General features: G+C 39.2%; 1 protein-coding gene across 2 annotated transcripts in view; it reads right to left on the bottom strand.

The window, feature by feature from the left end:
- UGGT1 (UDP-glucose glycoprotein glucosyltransferase 1) overlaps positions 1-11,787 on the bottom strand; it is a 49,135-nt gene extending 37,348 nt beyond the window's left edge. The window contains exons 1-8 of one of the 2 annotated variants that reach the window (XM_085307941.1): positions 11,650-11,787; positions 8,898-8,980; positions 8,190-8,320; positions 6,913-7,025; positions 5,365-5,539; positions 3,942-4,038; positions 1,782-1,860; positions 1,474-1,574 (exon numbers count right to left, since the gene is read on the bottom strand). In XM_085307941.1, the coding sequence (XP_085164067.1) occupies positions 1,474-1,574; positions 1,782-1,860; positions 3,942-4,038; positions 5,365-5,539; positions 6,913-7,025; positions 8,190-8,320; positions 8,898-8,980; positions 11,650-11,774 (904 nt within the window). In that variant the 5' untranslated portion in view covers positions 11,775-11,787. The remainder of the gene's footprint in view (positions 1-1,473; positions 1,575-1,781; positions 1,861-3,941; positions 4,039-5,364; positions 5,540-6,912; positions 7,026-8,189; positions 8,321-8,897; positions 8,981-11,649) is intronic. The other variant, XM_085307940.1, reaches the window with a different exon arrangement.
- Between the last annotated feature and the right edge of the window lie 4,739 nt (positions 11,788-16,526).

Raw genomic sequence — 16,526 nt, 5'->3', positions numbered from 1 at the left:
TTTCAGCATCTTTGCTTATCTGCTCCTTTATGCAGTTTTTTTCTTTTCTTCTTCCTAATTTGCAGCTTTTATTAAATGCCTCTGAGTAAGTAACTCTTTCAAACTGAACTAGTGTACAATGTCTACTTGCTTCCTGAGACCAGACCATCCCTATTTTTATTTTTTCTTTTTTTTTGGTAGGGACAGGAGGATCTACCTTTCAGAAGAGGTTTCAGCACTTGTTTCACAGGCTAGGAAGATAAACAGCAATCTGTTGGAGTTATGTTCTCTGCAGCTACAATATATATTCAGCATTTCTAAGTACTTCCAGAAGATGAATAACCTTTTCAACAGGCCTATAACAAGAACTGCAGATGCATTCCATGGAAACAGGTTAGAGTTGTATGCAGAAGCTTTTGAAATATAGCTTGAAATGACTCTTGTTGGGTTTAACAGAAACTTTAAATTAGCCCTATCTTGGTGGGAGTCAAAAGGAGGAAAGATCGTGAATTTAAGAACTGAAAAGCCCACAAAACACATGAATGGCACAAGAGATGCTGTACTCCCTAGTCATGTTTGATTTGTGGGATTGTTTGTTAAATTTAGAACAATGGAGCATTCTTTGAGGACATGCCACAGCAGTACCAATCCTACTGTAGGCCAGGGCATTTAGCAGATTCCAGTGGAAGAGGTAGCCACTGTCACACAAACAGATCTACATTCCGTCACTTACAAGCAGCGCTGTATTTACTGCACACACATTTATCAACTGCACTACCGGCTTGAATTCTGACATAAGTCACCATTTGATCTTTGGGAAGACACTAAGTAGGAGTAGGCTGCTATGAACAAAACCCTTCACACAGTCTTCTTCCTGCTATCCTCTTTTCCAAGAAGTAAACGGGGTCATAGCTATGTGATGTGCTATGCAGCTGTCATACAGGAAATTTGATAGGGAGAGACTGAATTGAGAGACTGATGGATAATACTCAGTATTCAGTAGCATGCATGTCTGAACTCCTACAAGTTTTGATCCTATCAAGACCAGGCACGTCCTCATTCTAGGTAGTCTGACACTAAGAACCCATTTAAACATTTCAGATTCTAGAGTAGATGAAAGTGGCAAAAAGGGAACTTTGCTCTCAAAGTAGTATCCTAAGACTAGTCCTTCCTTTGGTCTTAAGAAATCTCAGTTTTCCAAAGCAAGAATGTGACTATAGTAGCCAGTTCATGAGTGAGTAGCTTTCTATATATCATTGTACAAAAGCAAATCTCACTTTTGTGGTCCTGTGAAAGAGAACCGTTGTAAAAGCTATTTCAACAGGACCCTGCAAAGCAGCTTCAGAAAATTCAGTAGCTTCCAAAGCAGACATTTACATCCAAACTCTCCAACTGTACCCTGCCTCAAGCAATGGCATTTGCATAGAATGCAGGAAGATATTTTTTACATCTAAGTATCTGCAGTACAATACTGAAAGTTTCCATACAGATTACCTTGTAACTGCCAAACTTTCAAAGGCGCCATTTCATTGGTGCTTTCAACAAGGTGTTTTCTAAGCTCTTTCAACTCCTCTGTCAAGTCAGGATACAACTGCCTGAAAGGGAGTGAGGGTAAAAAGAAAAAAACTTAAGTAGGTTCCTGTAAGCAACTCTGCTGCTAATTCAAAGAAACCAACAAATGAAAACGTATGTAGATAACAAAGCACTCATATTTAATAAAATAATAATAAAGCAAGAGATCAGCATCTCTGCATCAAGTGCTTTGATAAGACAAAGCCCAACAACTTACAACACAGTTTTACCTTAGTTTTCCAAAGAGAAATCCTTGCACTTCATCAATAGGGTCATTTTCATCTATTACTGTAGCATTCACATCTGTACCTATAAATACACAGAGAATACCACTATCACCAATTATTCAGACAGTTCTCACACTCGATTCGATTAGTTTGGACATGACTGCCTGAAACAATAATAGTAAAACTTTTATACTTGTGCACAACTCATTTTTAGTTCTCAAATTACTTTTTTTTTTTGGCTTAGAATGTGCATCATCTGCATATTTGAGAAACAGCTCTGTCAAACACCATAAAGCTAGAGACAGACCACTGTTTTCCTTATATCCAATCTCTGTCAGTCCCTTCAACAAGGGCCGCAGCTGATGATTAACTAAGGTTCATCAAAAAAAATTATTATTACTTTTTTTTCTTTTTTTTTTTTTTAAAGCAGATGGGGCACTGCAGTAACCAGAAAGAAAGAAAAGGACAATTTCAGGCTCACTGCTAAACTTGTATCCAAGGGGCACTAACTGCACAAGTGAACCCAGTAACAGCTGAAGGAAAATCAAGTTGCATTGTTTAGAAGGAAAGCCTCAGAGGTGAGTGGAAATCTCAGAGGTACCTCAGCATGCGGAGGAATTCACTAGGGCCTAGACAGGACATACTAGCTTTGTCGGGTAGGTCCTAACCTTCAATCATGAGCATAACCTTGATTTTATCTCCCAAAATACAATAGAAACCCCAGTATCTGAATAAGTAAATTCCGATTCTGAGCTTAATCAACAAAAAGAAATCTGTGTAAAAAGTGGTGCAGATAGTCACACCATCTCCTAACTAGGTGGAAGCAAGCCAGCTCCAATCCAGACTTTTTATGCTTAAGTCTAATTAATGTCCCATCATTTTGGAAGAGTGCTTGCTTCTAAAAAGGCAGAAAACACAGCTAGAACAAGCACAGAATAAACAGAAAAGTGAACACCTAATCAGACAGGATTTGAGAAGGAATTATACTCATCATTTGCAGGTTAAAATCTAAAAGCAATTTGCAGCTCATAGCAATTCATAGTGTGTCAGTTTTGTAAAGCATTCCAGATCACTGCATCAATTTTGGAGTAAAACTTCACAAGTTTACAAATAACAGATTTCCCTTGAATTATATTATAGGGGTTGCCCCACCCCAGTAGGGGGTGCCTCTAAACTGCCTGTACTACAAACAACATCAGGACTTTTGCATAACTTTGACAACCAATTAATGGAAATTCTCACACACTAGTAATATAAAAATCATAAGCTGGATCACCTGCTCCAGTATGTCAGTTTCTCTCAAAATAAAATACATATATGTATGTATGTATGACAAATAAACGCTAATGGTTTTATTTGTCTAAACTGCAGATTGTGTCAAAATAGTCCGAGTCAAAGTTTAGATCTGCACCTAGAAGCTGTTTAAACTAACTCTGAAGAACCCAGTTCAAAAACCTGAGTTTAGTTCTTCACAACTGTTATCTGTAACCAAAAAAGAAAAAAAAAGAAAATAAAAAGATTATTCTCAGTAAAGTTTTGATCAGTGCAACCTTTTTTAAATAGCAAACAAGAAAATTTTAAATAAATTTTTGCAGAATTCTCTCAACGTGCTTGCTAAAGTCCACAGAAAATTCTGTGAAATATAATATATATAAAAACACAAATTTCCCTGCTAGAATAGTTATACTGTATGAGAGTTTGCAAATTGGAGATGGGTGCTGTAAAGACAAAAGTAAAAGCACAAAACCACACATTATTCTAAGTTCTCTTTTAGCCAAGAACAGGATGAGAAAACACATTCTACTCTGAGAATGTAGAGGGGAAATTAAGGTAGAAAAATTGCCTTATACCTGCAGAAGATCTAGTTAACTGATTAAAAAGTTAGTTGCATTAACAGTACCATTACTAAGATCTAGCCCAGAGACATGAGCCCATTGTGCCCAGCATTTTACAAATACAGGAGGCAAGTACTGTGGTAAAATAATCTTCATAAAGGACAAGACCCAATAGAGAAGGGAAGAGAAGAGAATGATTTTGATGACTTCAGATCAGAAGAAAGATTATCTGCCATTCAGGCAAGTAGCCATTTGTATCAGAAGAAATGTAAGATTACCTTCATAAAATTAAGGGTTTTACACTAAAGTAGTTAAAATATGAATTCACCTTTCACCTGGGTGTCATCCTTGGCCTTATATTCTGTACTCTTAATGGCCAGTTCCACACCATACCCAGAGAGGTAGACTTTTTCTTTACTGGGATTCTGTAACAAAAAGCAAACTTTACAATATTGCCACTCTGTTTTGATGTGCAAATTAGAAATTGGTGTGCCATTTCCCAAAGCTAAGGAATCTCAAGCTGGTACACATTTTAAGCATAACTGGTAACATGTAAATGTGAAACAGAAATACAATGAGTGATTTTGCATTAATATACCATAACAAATTTATTTGCTATTGTTTTTAAGCTTTTTGAAGTTCCAAAATCAAAGATACTGCTATGAACAAAAAAACAAAGCAGAAAGGAACATAAAGCAATGTTTCAGGATTCAGTGTGTAAGCCAAGTAGAAGAGGATACACTCATGTCTTCAAATTAAATAAGGGACAGGAACTTCAATTGTGAAGTTCAAGAATGAAATATTCACTGAAGAGTTACAAGAGAGAATTACCAGGAAGAAAGAAAAAAGAAAAGAAAAGGAAAAAAAGAAATCAGTGACCCTCAAGAGAGGCAGATACTTAGCACTGACAAAGGGGAAACAAGCAAGGTCACTTCCTAGAAGTATTTTGAAGTACCTACCAGTCATATAACTGTGTCAAGATCTGTTGCATAGTATATTTAATTCTGAATGCAAGTACTCTTTCCAAAATTGAAAAACAATTAAAAGGAAAGCAGTGTATACAGTGTATGACCTTCTTTTATCAAAAGTGCAAATGTTACTAGAGGTGAAGCAACTGATGTTGTTTCTCATTCAAGTCTGGCTACTAGCTTCTATATTTGTAGGTTTTAGCAACATTAATGTGATATTCAGGAGGAAAGACATATAACTAATTTCTCAGAGCTTTTAAAGTATAAACATCAATCTAGTGGTTATGGGCATTTGAAGGAGAGATGAAAACAGGAATAATTACAGGAGGACTGGTGAGCGGTCCTGTAATGAAATCCCTACAGAAACAATGTCTTTCATTTGAAATTGGGACCTTAAGGTTAATATCTGCTATTCATATTCAGGTAATTTAAGTGGCTTGACTGTGGAGAGATCAGAATATTTAAACAGGAGGTAGGTGGTATGTATTTCCTATAAGAAAATGTTGCTCTACCTATATTTGATTAGGTAAAACTCTAATTTATCTGGAGTCTAACTCTGAATTTGTAAAATCCAGCAACCTTCTCATTTAAACAATCAGAAGAATATAATTATAATCCTCAGCTACACGAAATAAGAAAATAAACTGAGTAATTCTGAATAAAGATCAAGCAGCAACATGTTACATAAATGTAAATAAAACTTAGGCTCTTTTTCTTTTTAAATCCTGACTAATAACATTTTCTTTGTCAAATACCCATGTAATATGGAACAAATATACTTACAGCAACATAGTGCCTGAGGACATAAGTGATTTCTCCTGCCTTGGCCTTTAAAACAAGCAGCTTGTGGAATCTGTAGAACTCCTCTGAACCAATCTCGGCATAAAGTATGACGACAGGACTTTCAGGGTTTGAAACTGGGTACCTGTGATCCCCTTTAAACAAAAATGGCTTTGGCCTAAGAGTAAACATTGAAGATTACCACTCTGTGATTCATACTGTTTCCTCACTCAATGTGAGATGCAAAATTTCTTTTTGTCTTGTTTAATCACTGCTTTTATCTTCACTGAATACAAACATTGAGCTATTATCTGCTATTATCAAGATTGGCAGCACTTGATACATGCTGATAAAGTCTTATTAAAGATGTAAATATTAAAGTGAAACAAGTTTTAGATTCAAAATAGCACTTAACTATGATCCTTATCTAACAAGCACCCACTTGCCCTATATTTAATTAACTCTTCTTTTTCTAAAATTGAATCAGAGGTTCCATTAAAAAAGAAGAAATAGCCTAACACAGCAAACACTCCAGAAACTCAGTTTCAAGGTAACTTTGAATTAGGACTTAGGCTACAAACAAAGTGAATGAGAAGGCTATTTTCAACTTCTGTTTTTAAATCTTGTCTAAAATACAATGAAATGTTCAGATATTCCCAATGAGTCAGCAGAATATGCATGAGCTATGCGCATGAGCATATGAGCTACTGATGCCACAAGCCTGCATGCAAACAGGGAAGAAAACCTTTATGTTTACAAAAATAAAACTGCTAAAATTACTTGGAAAGCAAACGAAAATTTTAAGTATTCTATTTTTTAAGAGGAAATGTTATTTTACAGTTTCTTTTTGTTCCTAAAAGTTACACTTAGGTTCTGTTATTTCTCTTGTAAGGAACAATACTTCTTTTAGCCTCAGTAATTAAAGCAGCTTACAGGCTTTATTAACAAAAAACAAACAAACAAACAAAAAACCCCACCAGAAGTCTAATTATCAAGGCTTTTTTTAGGATCTCAGTCTGGGTCTTAATAATAAGCTTGCAATAAGTTCAAAAGATTAACATGTATTTTGAAGAAATCTGAAATTTAAGTATGTTGTATATTAATAGCAGTCCCTTTGTTAACTTTGAGAAAATTATATAGGAAAAATTCTATGCATGCTTAAAATCACTGATAAAATTATCTCTATTGTACTAACTAACATTTTAATATGCAGCCCAAATCTTTCCATTCTCCCTATGCACTAAAAGCATTGTATGTTTCTCATAATTACAACTATCATTCAGCAAATGCCTTCCAACTTTTCCATGAGCTTTCAAAGCCTCCCTCTTCTGACAGAATATCAGAGTGCAAGAGATAAGAAAAAAATAATAATAATTCCAATCAGAATTAATAAGAAATTAAAGACTGCCACTCCTGTGTAAGAAAGGAACAGTATGAATTGGAACTGACAAAATGTAGAAACTAGCAGCTTATTAAAATCTCTTTACAGCAGTAAATCTAGCTAAGTTCAATTTTTGGAGCTAATCCAACAATAGAAAATTGAATAGATACCTTTCTGAAGCTGTCTGTAAAAGGTTTCCAAGAGAGTCAAATTCACACGTCTTCTCTCCATGCACAGCAAAGAACAGGATACAGCCCTTTGGTGGTGGTTCATCTGCTGCTATCTGAATTAAAATATTTGTAATAAAGAAGGTTAAACATTTTCCGTTGGAACAAGTAAAACTAGTACTAATACAACTCTACAGCAATACAACAATATTGGTCTCCTACTTGAATTTCCTAAATTCTAAACTGCTACTTCTTTCCTGTTTACTATGCAGTTTAAATGCAAGGCAAAATTACAGACTTGAGAATTAAGCCCCAACATTAATAAATATTTTTTCCAGCCTAGTACTATTCACTGTAGTATTTGTTGCATGTTTAAAAAAGGGACTTCTGGCTTTCAGGTTTTCTGGATTTGTTTTGTTTTGTTTTAACCTTACACATCATGTATTTATTTGTTAAACAGTAAATGATAACATGATTCAAGATTAAAAGAGGAAGGTGTCTTTTAATATTACTCAGATAAAGCACATTGTAATGTGAGACTTGCAATATGATATGCTAGGTTTGAAAAGGAATGCAAAGTACAATGAATTTCTAGTTGGGGTTTCTAATCATTAGAGCTATATAGTCATGAATTACGATCTTCAAGAAATACAGCTGAATAACGGGTATATCGCTAGCACCACACGTACCAACAGAGCAATATTTGCTTAGTTCAGCAAAACACAAAGCCTGCATGTTCAATCCTATTCCTTAGGAAAACTGAGTATTTAAAAATTTGTATTTTATATTCTTGAGGGGTTCCCCCACTTTAAGAGCTATATTTACCTGTGCATTTTATTTAGAAGCTTGTGTCTCAGCTTTATCAAAGTAGGTTGTTCTTTCAAAGGAAGCTGAAAGCTGATTATAGTATGAAGTGGAGGCACTTTAATAAAGTATGAGTCACATAAAATTATTTCTGTTTCACTAACAAAAGTATCAAAAGTAAAATATCCATAGGGATTTTCCTCAAAAAACTTCAAGCACTGATTAATGCAACAGCTAGCAAAGATGCAGAAACATTTCAAAATCCCAATTCTTTTGCCTACTCTGAACAGATGAACTCAAATGTGGCACCTACTGAAATCAGTATATGCAAATGCATGTCAGGACAACTCTGTGGAACATCCTGCCCAATCAAGATTTTTGATACCCTCAAATTTCTTCTGACACAGCTACCTCATCCCTCAGTCGTATGTAACATTCTACAAATCATTTGAGGATTTCCACTATGCTGTACTAACCTGTTGAAAAGCTTGAACTGTTGCAGAGTAAGAACGTAATGATAAGGAAAACTTCAACAAATTCTGCTGCAAAGGCGACAGATTCTGGCAGGCTACTTTCAGCATTTCATGGTAAGCGGAATAATCATTACCTGTGAGGTCAGAACACAGGCAGTTATCTTTCTATACAATATTCTCATTAAAGGGAGGTTTTCTTCATTCTTCTGATTTATACTAACAGAAACCCATGTCGTTACTTGTAAATAGGCACTTGACCCTTCCTCCTCCATTTTCATTAGAGCCCGAATCCAGAGATAAATCAGAGTCAACTTCAGTGGAGATCCATATGAGTACATGGGTTCCCTAAACATGTCCTTGAGGATGCAAATAGAGACTTGGGAGCAGCATCTAAGCAACTCGAGGAGGAAGGAAACAGTTAAGAGCTCCCATTTAATTTCAGTTTAGAAACAGAGCACAGAAAAAGCATTTTCAGTATTATATGTTTGATGTAGAAACACAAACTGGCAAGTAAAACATGTTGCAGGCTCATACACTACAGCTTTTGTCAAATGGATGTCCAAAAGCCTTGAGTGCTCCCCAATAAAAACATTACTGAAATTAGTTCTCAGTTGATTTTTACAATACTAATACAGTGCAAGGCAAAACGCTCTGATGTATTTTTCAACCATGCCGACTATCAGTCATTGCTCCAAGATTATGAGAGCTTACCACCATGCTGAGATGATTTAATATTTTGACTTGCTTCGACAAAATTCCAGAATCTTTCTTGACCTTCTTCTGATAAAAATTCACTGAATAAAAAGAGAGGAAATTGCTAAATCTATGATTACAGTTTTTATACTTCATAAAGCTTTACAGAAAGTTAGCTCCTTCCATTGCTTACCCATATCAGAAAACAAATGTTACTAGACTAAGCAGACCAGGAAAGCTAAGATATCAAACAAAACTGTAGTTGCAGGCGAGGACAAACACCTACTATGTGAAAGAAAGTTGTGAAGCACCTATCAAGCTCTCAAAGTAAAGAGCACCAGGACACAACCATGTACGTTTTGGGAGCTCTGCTCTTCTCTCCAAGGTTATTTCTTTACTAGCTACGTTTTATGAAAAACATACAACATTTTTGTTTACTTAGTTTACCAAACTATTGGTTTTCTTTTTTCTCTTTTAATTGAGCAAAGTCACAGCTTCACATCACAAAGTTGTAAATCACCATACATTAAATACATGACTGTGTGTATACAGAGTTAGACAGTAAAATAATTCTCTAACCATTGCTAATAACAAATGTTTTATCATAACTTACTAAGGCAATGTGAAAGGATGATTTGGATTAAAAAAAAAATCAGCACAGCAGCAGGACAAGATGTGGTGCCTGCTAACGGTGACTATATCTTGCGTGTTCATTTTAACCCATTTTGAACTATTCTGACACATCTTGAACAATTTGGTATGAATTGCAGTGCTAGGCTTAGTAAATCAAAGAGCAGAGGTGCCTTGGCACTGCAGTACCGTATCATTCTGCAGTTCATCCTAGATGAACAATCCTGCCTAAAGTCTCGGAAAACAGATTATGTATCAAGCGTTTGCAACATTATTTTGGACTGTTTGCTATCTCCTGATTTCTCAATCTCCTACAGTGAGCTTCCTTTCCCTGCAAGATCCTCTAAGCTTTTTCCCAGCACATGCCTCACATTCTCAAAGTTTTTAAATCCTGGCATTATCACCTGAGCACTGCATTTTTTCCTGCTTGAAGATTTTTTCAATTTCAAATTTCAGTTTCTACAGAGAAGATTACAGAAAAGTAATTTCACTAGGGTCACACCTGTCCTATCACCCAAAGCAATGCCCATTTGAATGAAACCCCATCAATGTTCAACTCTTTTTATAACAACCAATCTGGGAATACATCTGACATCTGGGATAGCATAGGAAGAGTTCTATATATGTCAACATCCTTAAATAATACAAAAACAAACAAAACAAACATGGAAGTCATATTTAACATAGGCATTCCTAAATCAGTATATTGGGAATTGAAATTACAGGGACTCCTAAAGTGCCAAGTAGACTGGCAATGAAAAGCAAACGGTTTGAACTTTGTGCACAGAATCATGCACATCTTCCCTGTCACTGTTTACACAAACTCCATATTCAAAACATTATTTTATGGAAAAATTGCAGTATAAATTGAGAGAAATGGGTTTGTTTTTACATGTTTTAGCATGACAGTTTATTTCTCTAGCTTTAATGGCATCTGGTTTTTGTTTTTTAGAACAAAAAGCATAGAAAACATTTTCCCCAGGCTCACCTGCACAACTCTTAAGAACACACTTTATTTTAGATAATCAATGCACTACTCACATGAACAAAGTTAAACTGAAACTTAACTGATCTAAACCTATGCAAGCAACAGGTATATATCAGAACTCACAGCCACCAGTGAAGTCAGAAATCTTTTACTATAGAAACCTACAAGAACATGACAGACCTCTATCTAGTGCTATGACATAAAACCTCATGAGGCAAAAAGTACTTCTTAACAAATTACTTTTTCTTTTATAAACTATTCAAAGACACTAAGAATTTACTCAAAGAGAAAGAACAGCTGCAATTTCTAGGAACAGCTACAATCTTTTAATGTATTCATCCCATCTCTCCAAGCAGAACAATAATCACATCCCACTAAATATTCTTACTGCTAGTTAGTAACAACCAGAATCTAAAGCATCCAAAATTGAAAACTGGATTTTTTTATTTCACTTGGACAAAATAATTATCTATATATTCCTTTCTTAATTTTTAAGGGTCCCAAAATGCTGGTCTGATACATAAGACACACTTAAGGTGATCACTAACTATTTATTTATAGTAGATAATGTATATCAACCTAAATGCAGTCAGCATTAATTCACTATCTTACTTCCAAAATCTTACGTGCTCAGACAGGTAGAGAATCACTTTTGCCCATGCCTACATGGTTAAGAGCAACCTGATAGGAGGCAAATACAAACAGGCTGCCTCAAATGCAGCAGCTCCCTGAAGACACAGTTGTGAACAGTATAAAAGTACTTGAGTAGGAGCAAATGGAACCTTTCTAACCACAGAGTCACAGAACAGTTGATGTTGGAAGGGACCTTTGGAAATCATCTAATCCCACCTTACTCTGGCAAACCTGTTTTAAAGTGCTGCTCAAAGACTAGTGTGCAAATCAATGGTCATTATATAGCCACAGAAACACATTAAGAGCTCTTGTGTCACAAGAAACAGAAGAAAAAAAATGTGCTGCAAATTGGACAAAGAGGTAGACACCGCACATTAATGTTTACGATCAGCTGATACGTATCAACTAATATCCTTGTAGAACGCACTAAAACAACTCAATTTTTAACCACAGAGAGTATATATTATTTTATCCTTTTAGCGCATTCTGATTTGTGAATGAAAATACCAGCACACTTACCTTGTTTCAAGTAATAAAGGAGTTGAAGACCACTTTGTAATTAGAGATGTGGTCACAGCCTTAGAATCTCCTCTAGCAAGTGATGAGCTGAACCAGATTCCAAGGATTGCAATAAGTATTCCCATTTTATAGGAAAAAAAAAAAAAAAAAAAAGGAAAAAGGAAGAAAGTGTTAGTCTCATGCCTCTTTTTATAAATATAAATATAGAACTTCATATATCCAAACATATTATGGCATATTTGAGATTCAGTGGTCTAGTTTATGTAATAAATCAATGAGATAATCACAGTATTTTTGATTTTTAAGCCCAGGATGGACTGTGAGCACAAAAAAAGGGACAAGGATTTTAAGATCAAACTCCTGAGCTGCAATCACCCTACATCAACCTGTTTGAGCTGCCGTCAACTTAAACCAACTCCAGTTTCTTGTATATTTATTCTTTCAAGTAAGCTTGTTTCAGCTGCTTGGATTCCTACATCAGGTACTACCTGGCTTAGGAAAGGATGTTACAAACAGTTCATATTTTGGATTAGGTGGAAGACGAACTTACTATTTGTGTTAGGACAGTTGAAGTTGTATTTGCGCAGATGTATCAGCTGAGGTACTAAGCAGTGTCAGAAGGAAGAGGCAAGGCTAAGGTTCCCTGGTCAGCCCTTTAGGTTCAGCTGGGTACAGCAGACTTCCTCACTGGAGAATGAAGAAACAAGCATTTCTTGGATGCACTAAATACCACAAACTCTGGAAGCTGAAAAATGAAGGCCAGTGGATGAATGCAGACAGACTGTAATGATAAAACTTACTGTGAGAAATGGATCCTCCCCCCAAAAAAGGTAATTTCTTCTTTACCTTTGTCTTGTACTTTCATACCTACATTTCCTATGAGCACAATGCAGCTTAGCAGAATTTCCTCTGACCACAATTCAGCTTAGTAGAATTTCCTCTGACCACAATTCAGCTTAGTAGAATTTCCCTGCCAAATTCTTAGGCTTAGCAAAAACTTCAATTCTTCTGTTAGCTTTCTGTTTCATTCTTTTTCCTCACTGACCAGAATATATTTACACCACACATAGGCATTATCTCATTTCTTAATCTTTATTTTTCTGGATCACTCCTTTTCCATTTTCCCCCAACTGAAAAAAAAAGAAAAAAACAAAAAAGAAAAAACACCCCTCAAATTCCATCACAACTGATAATCTGTAAGGACCTAACTTGTGCCTTTCTTTCATGGTTCTATGTAAAAAATAGTCTTCGTATACATCATATATTTGTATCTATAGCTCTACCTGTACATAAATAGAGATGTAGAGTAAGACAACCTCACCCTACTCACTTCAAAAATTATACTATTCCAGTTCGCAAGCACTCACTCTCCCATTGCTCTTTCTGTATCTCAGCATCTTTCTTTCAAAATAAAAATACAATTACTGTATTATAGTAGATGAAAAACATCTTGCTCAGCTGCATGCTAGACTTATTTTATGCTATAGCACACCTGGGAAGTGGACCAGATGGTATCACGTGACACTGAAAAGCTACAGCTATGACATACCATTTGCAGAGGAGGAAGCTCAGACAATATTTGTGGAACAAGACCTTGACTTCCAAATGCAACAAAGACAAGATTTGCAGTTCCTTCCAGAATTGGGTCCTTGTTATCCATTACCAATTTCACAGAGTAGTTTGGAACATGTAAGCAAATACCTCCTACTGCACTCTCAGGATTAAAAGTCCTGTACTGCTCTTTGAAACCCACAGGCCTGACTTCCTATTCTGTGAAAGACTGTAATGAAGACCGTGTTTTAGATGATGTACAAAAAAAAAAGAACACCACATCCCATCTAGTGAGCACACACTGCAGTCTGTGAAAGGCAGCTGACAGATATGGAGGAGACATCTCTGACATGGACATGCAACAACTCAGATCTTCAGATGAGTGGTTTTAAGACAGTATCTGAAGTACTTTAGTTGACTACAAACCTGCATACTAGCAACATCTATACACCCTGAATAATATGGCCATAAAACAAAGCAAAGGTTAGTATCTTAAAAAAAAATAGAAAGGCAGCATGGAGAACAGAAGAAAGAGACATAGGAATGAATGTAAATGACTTAAGGATGTCCAACTGTGTTCTGCGCAGGATAACAAAACAAGATATGAATCAAGACACTAAAGTGAATTAAGACACTAAAGCTTGATTTGCTTTTTAAATATTTTTCCTCCAATCAATTAGTTCAAGAGACAATTACCTTTGGAAAATTTGCATATCCTACCTTAGAAGAAGAAAAAAATCATTCCACACTCATAAGCCTTGCCACACTGCAAGGGCACTAAACTTCATCACATAAACTTTCATAGAGTCTGCCTAGTAACAAGTGGGTAACCCCACTGCACTTCAGAGAAAGGTAAGCTGAAAAAGTCCTGAAATCCTACAGCTGGGAAGAAGAAGCCAACTCCCAGTGCCAAGACTAGAAAACTAACATAAGGTATCTCTCCAAATTTACTATTTGGATACAGTTACTCATTGTAAACAGTAAAAATTACCATAGTGTCATCATAGCTTCCCTAAATATTTTTAAGTGTGGATATCCCATCTCCGTACCAAAGATGCTGAAACTAAAGCATAGCATTCAACTGTTTAGTCCAAAACCACCTACTGAAAGAGCTCTGATTAGAGATAATTTTTAGTTCCTTGAAAACATCCAGACTGCATTCACATGGACCTTACCCATAACACAGCACTTCTGCTGCAAAGTGCAGTCACTGAATAGAAATAGGTAACAGACGTTCTCAAAAAAAAAAAAAAAAAAAAAAAAAAAAAAAAAAAAAAAAAAAAAAAAAAAAAAAAAAAAAAAAAAAAAAAAAAAGCATCTGTGATGCCTGAGAGGTAATGGAAAAGGCCATTTAACCTTCTGTAGAGCAGTAGAGCAGCCCCGGAAGCTCCCGCTAACACGGCTACCGACTGGCAGACCGACCCTCGGGCTGGTAGCGGTTCGGAGACCCCTTCCCTGGCGCTGAGCCCTCGCGCGTTCCTCGGCCACGCCGCGTTATCCCGCGCTGCGCGGCGGCTCCACGGCTGCCGGCTCCGGCTCTGCTCCGCGGGGCAGGGCGGGGCAGGGCCGGGCCGGGCCGCACCGCGACCGACTCCGGGCAGGCAGAGCTGTCACAGCGCCCTGCACCGGCTGCCCGCCTCCACCCGCCCCACCCCGCCTGCCCCCACCACCACCACAGCCGCGCGCCCAACGGCTCTCCCCTCACACACACACACCCCCCGCGCGCCCAACGGCTGCCGCGCGCCCAGCGGCTCTCCCCTCACACACACACCCCGCGCGCCCAACGGCTGCCGCGCGCCCTGCGGCTCTCCCCTCACACACACACCCCGCGCGCCCAACGGCTGCCGCGCGCCCAGCGGCTCTCCCCCCCACACACACACCCCGCGCGCCCAGCGGCTCTCGCCTTCCCCCCGCCTCCCGCCGCGCGCAGCCTCTCCTCGTCCCCCCCCCCCGCCTCGCGCCACAGCACCGGCCCCTCCAGCGCGGGTCGCCGTGGTAACGGCACCTGTGAGCGGCCGCCACGCTCCCTTCCGCCTCTCGCTGCTGCCCCGGCTTCCGGGCAGCGCGCTTCCGTTGCCGGGCAAGAGAGGCCTCCCCCATCGCCATAGAGTTATAGCAGGAGCGGTGCCAGATCGCCGCCCGGCGCCATGTTGGGAGCGGTTACGGCGGGGACGGCGCGGAGCTCTGCGGCCTCTCGCCCTCCCGCTCCGCGCGCAGCGCAGCCCGCGGGGCGGATCGGGCCCGGCTGCCTGTGGCGGGGCCTCTGCCGCAGCCCCGGTCCCGCCCGCGGTCTGGTTTGTGAGCTGAGAGCCCCCCGCGGCCCAGCCCTACCCCGGGGCGCGCTCCTGGCGCCGCCCGCCGTTGCCGGAGCATGAAGCAGCGCAGCGCGGGGAGGCCGCGGGCCGCCCCTGGCCGCCTGTGCGCTGCCGTCGCGGTTCCCTTACTGTCTGCCTGAGCCCGGCGGGTGGGAGCGAGCGAGCTGCGGGACAGGAGGGTGAGTCACCTCACGCCACCCTGAGAAACCCCTGACATGCGTGGGTCTCACAGCTCACAAATGCGAGCGCGTGGAGCTCTTCAGCGCAAGACTGTGTCGCATGGCACATAGGCCTAGGAAAGCGCGAAGGATCATGGCTCGGCAGTGCTCTTCCAGAATATTTGCTCAGCCTCAGTTTGTAAAGTACGTAATTCCAGAGACAGAGGTGGCACCCGCGTCACTTTTTTCAGGGGATTGTCTAGTGAGCAGTCTCCCCTGTTGAAAGGACTTCCACAGCGTAATCACACTGTGGGTGAAAACCACTTCCTTAATTCATTAATTCATTCACCACTGCAGAGCAGGTATGAGCAGGGAAATTAAAGCAGCATGTGGCAGATACAGATAATTGTTCCCTAATCACCTTCTCTGTGCCATTTTTGATGTTACTGTCAGAGCTCCCCTTTAATGGTCTCTTTTCCAGGCTGAAGGTTCTGACTCTGCTCATCTGTCCTTCATATGCTCTGTGACTACTTGTATTTGCCGCATTCTTGAACTTTCTGTGGTGTTACTGTAATTGTTTTGAGCCACAGGGAGCAAAGTGGGGAGAAGGGGCAGAATTGCCTGCCTCTTTCAGAGCTCCTGAGCCAGAATGAAGCTGAGAACCTGGCCCGGCTGCTTTAACTGCCAGGCCAACTATGACAAGGCTAAGGGCCGTGTCCTGAGACCGAGGTCAAAGCTGCAGGACTAGCCGATAGTCCTAACTAGTGTTTGTCCTGGACAGCAATGCCCTTCCAGGCTGACCCTAACCACCATCCATGCTCTCAGCTTTCTCAACACCCTTCTTCAGGTTTGG

The sequence above is a fragment of the Rhea americana genome, unplaced genomic scaffold (assembly GCF_003343005.1).
Source record: "Rhea americana isolate MKP2758 unplaced genomic scaffold, rheAme1 scaffold_269, whole genome shotgun sequence".
Taxonomy (NCBI): domain Eukaryota; kingdom Metazoa; phylum Chordata; class Aves; order Rheiformes; family Rheidae; genus Rhea; species Rhea americana.
This window is presented reverse-complemented; position numbering and strand designations above follow the sequence as displayed.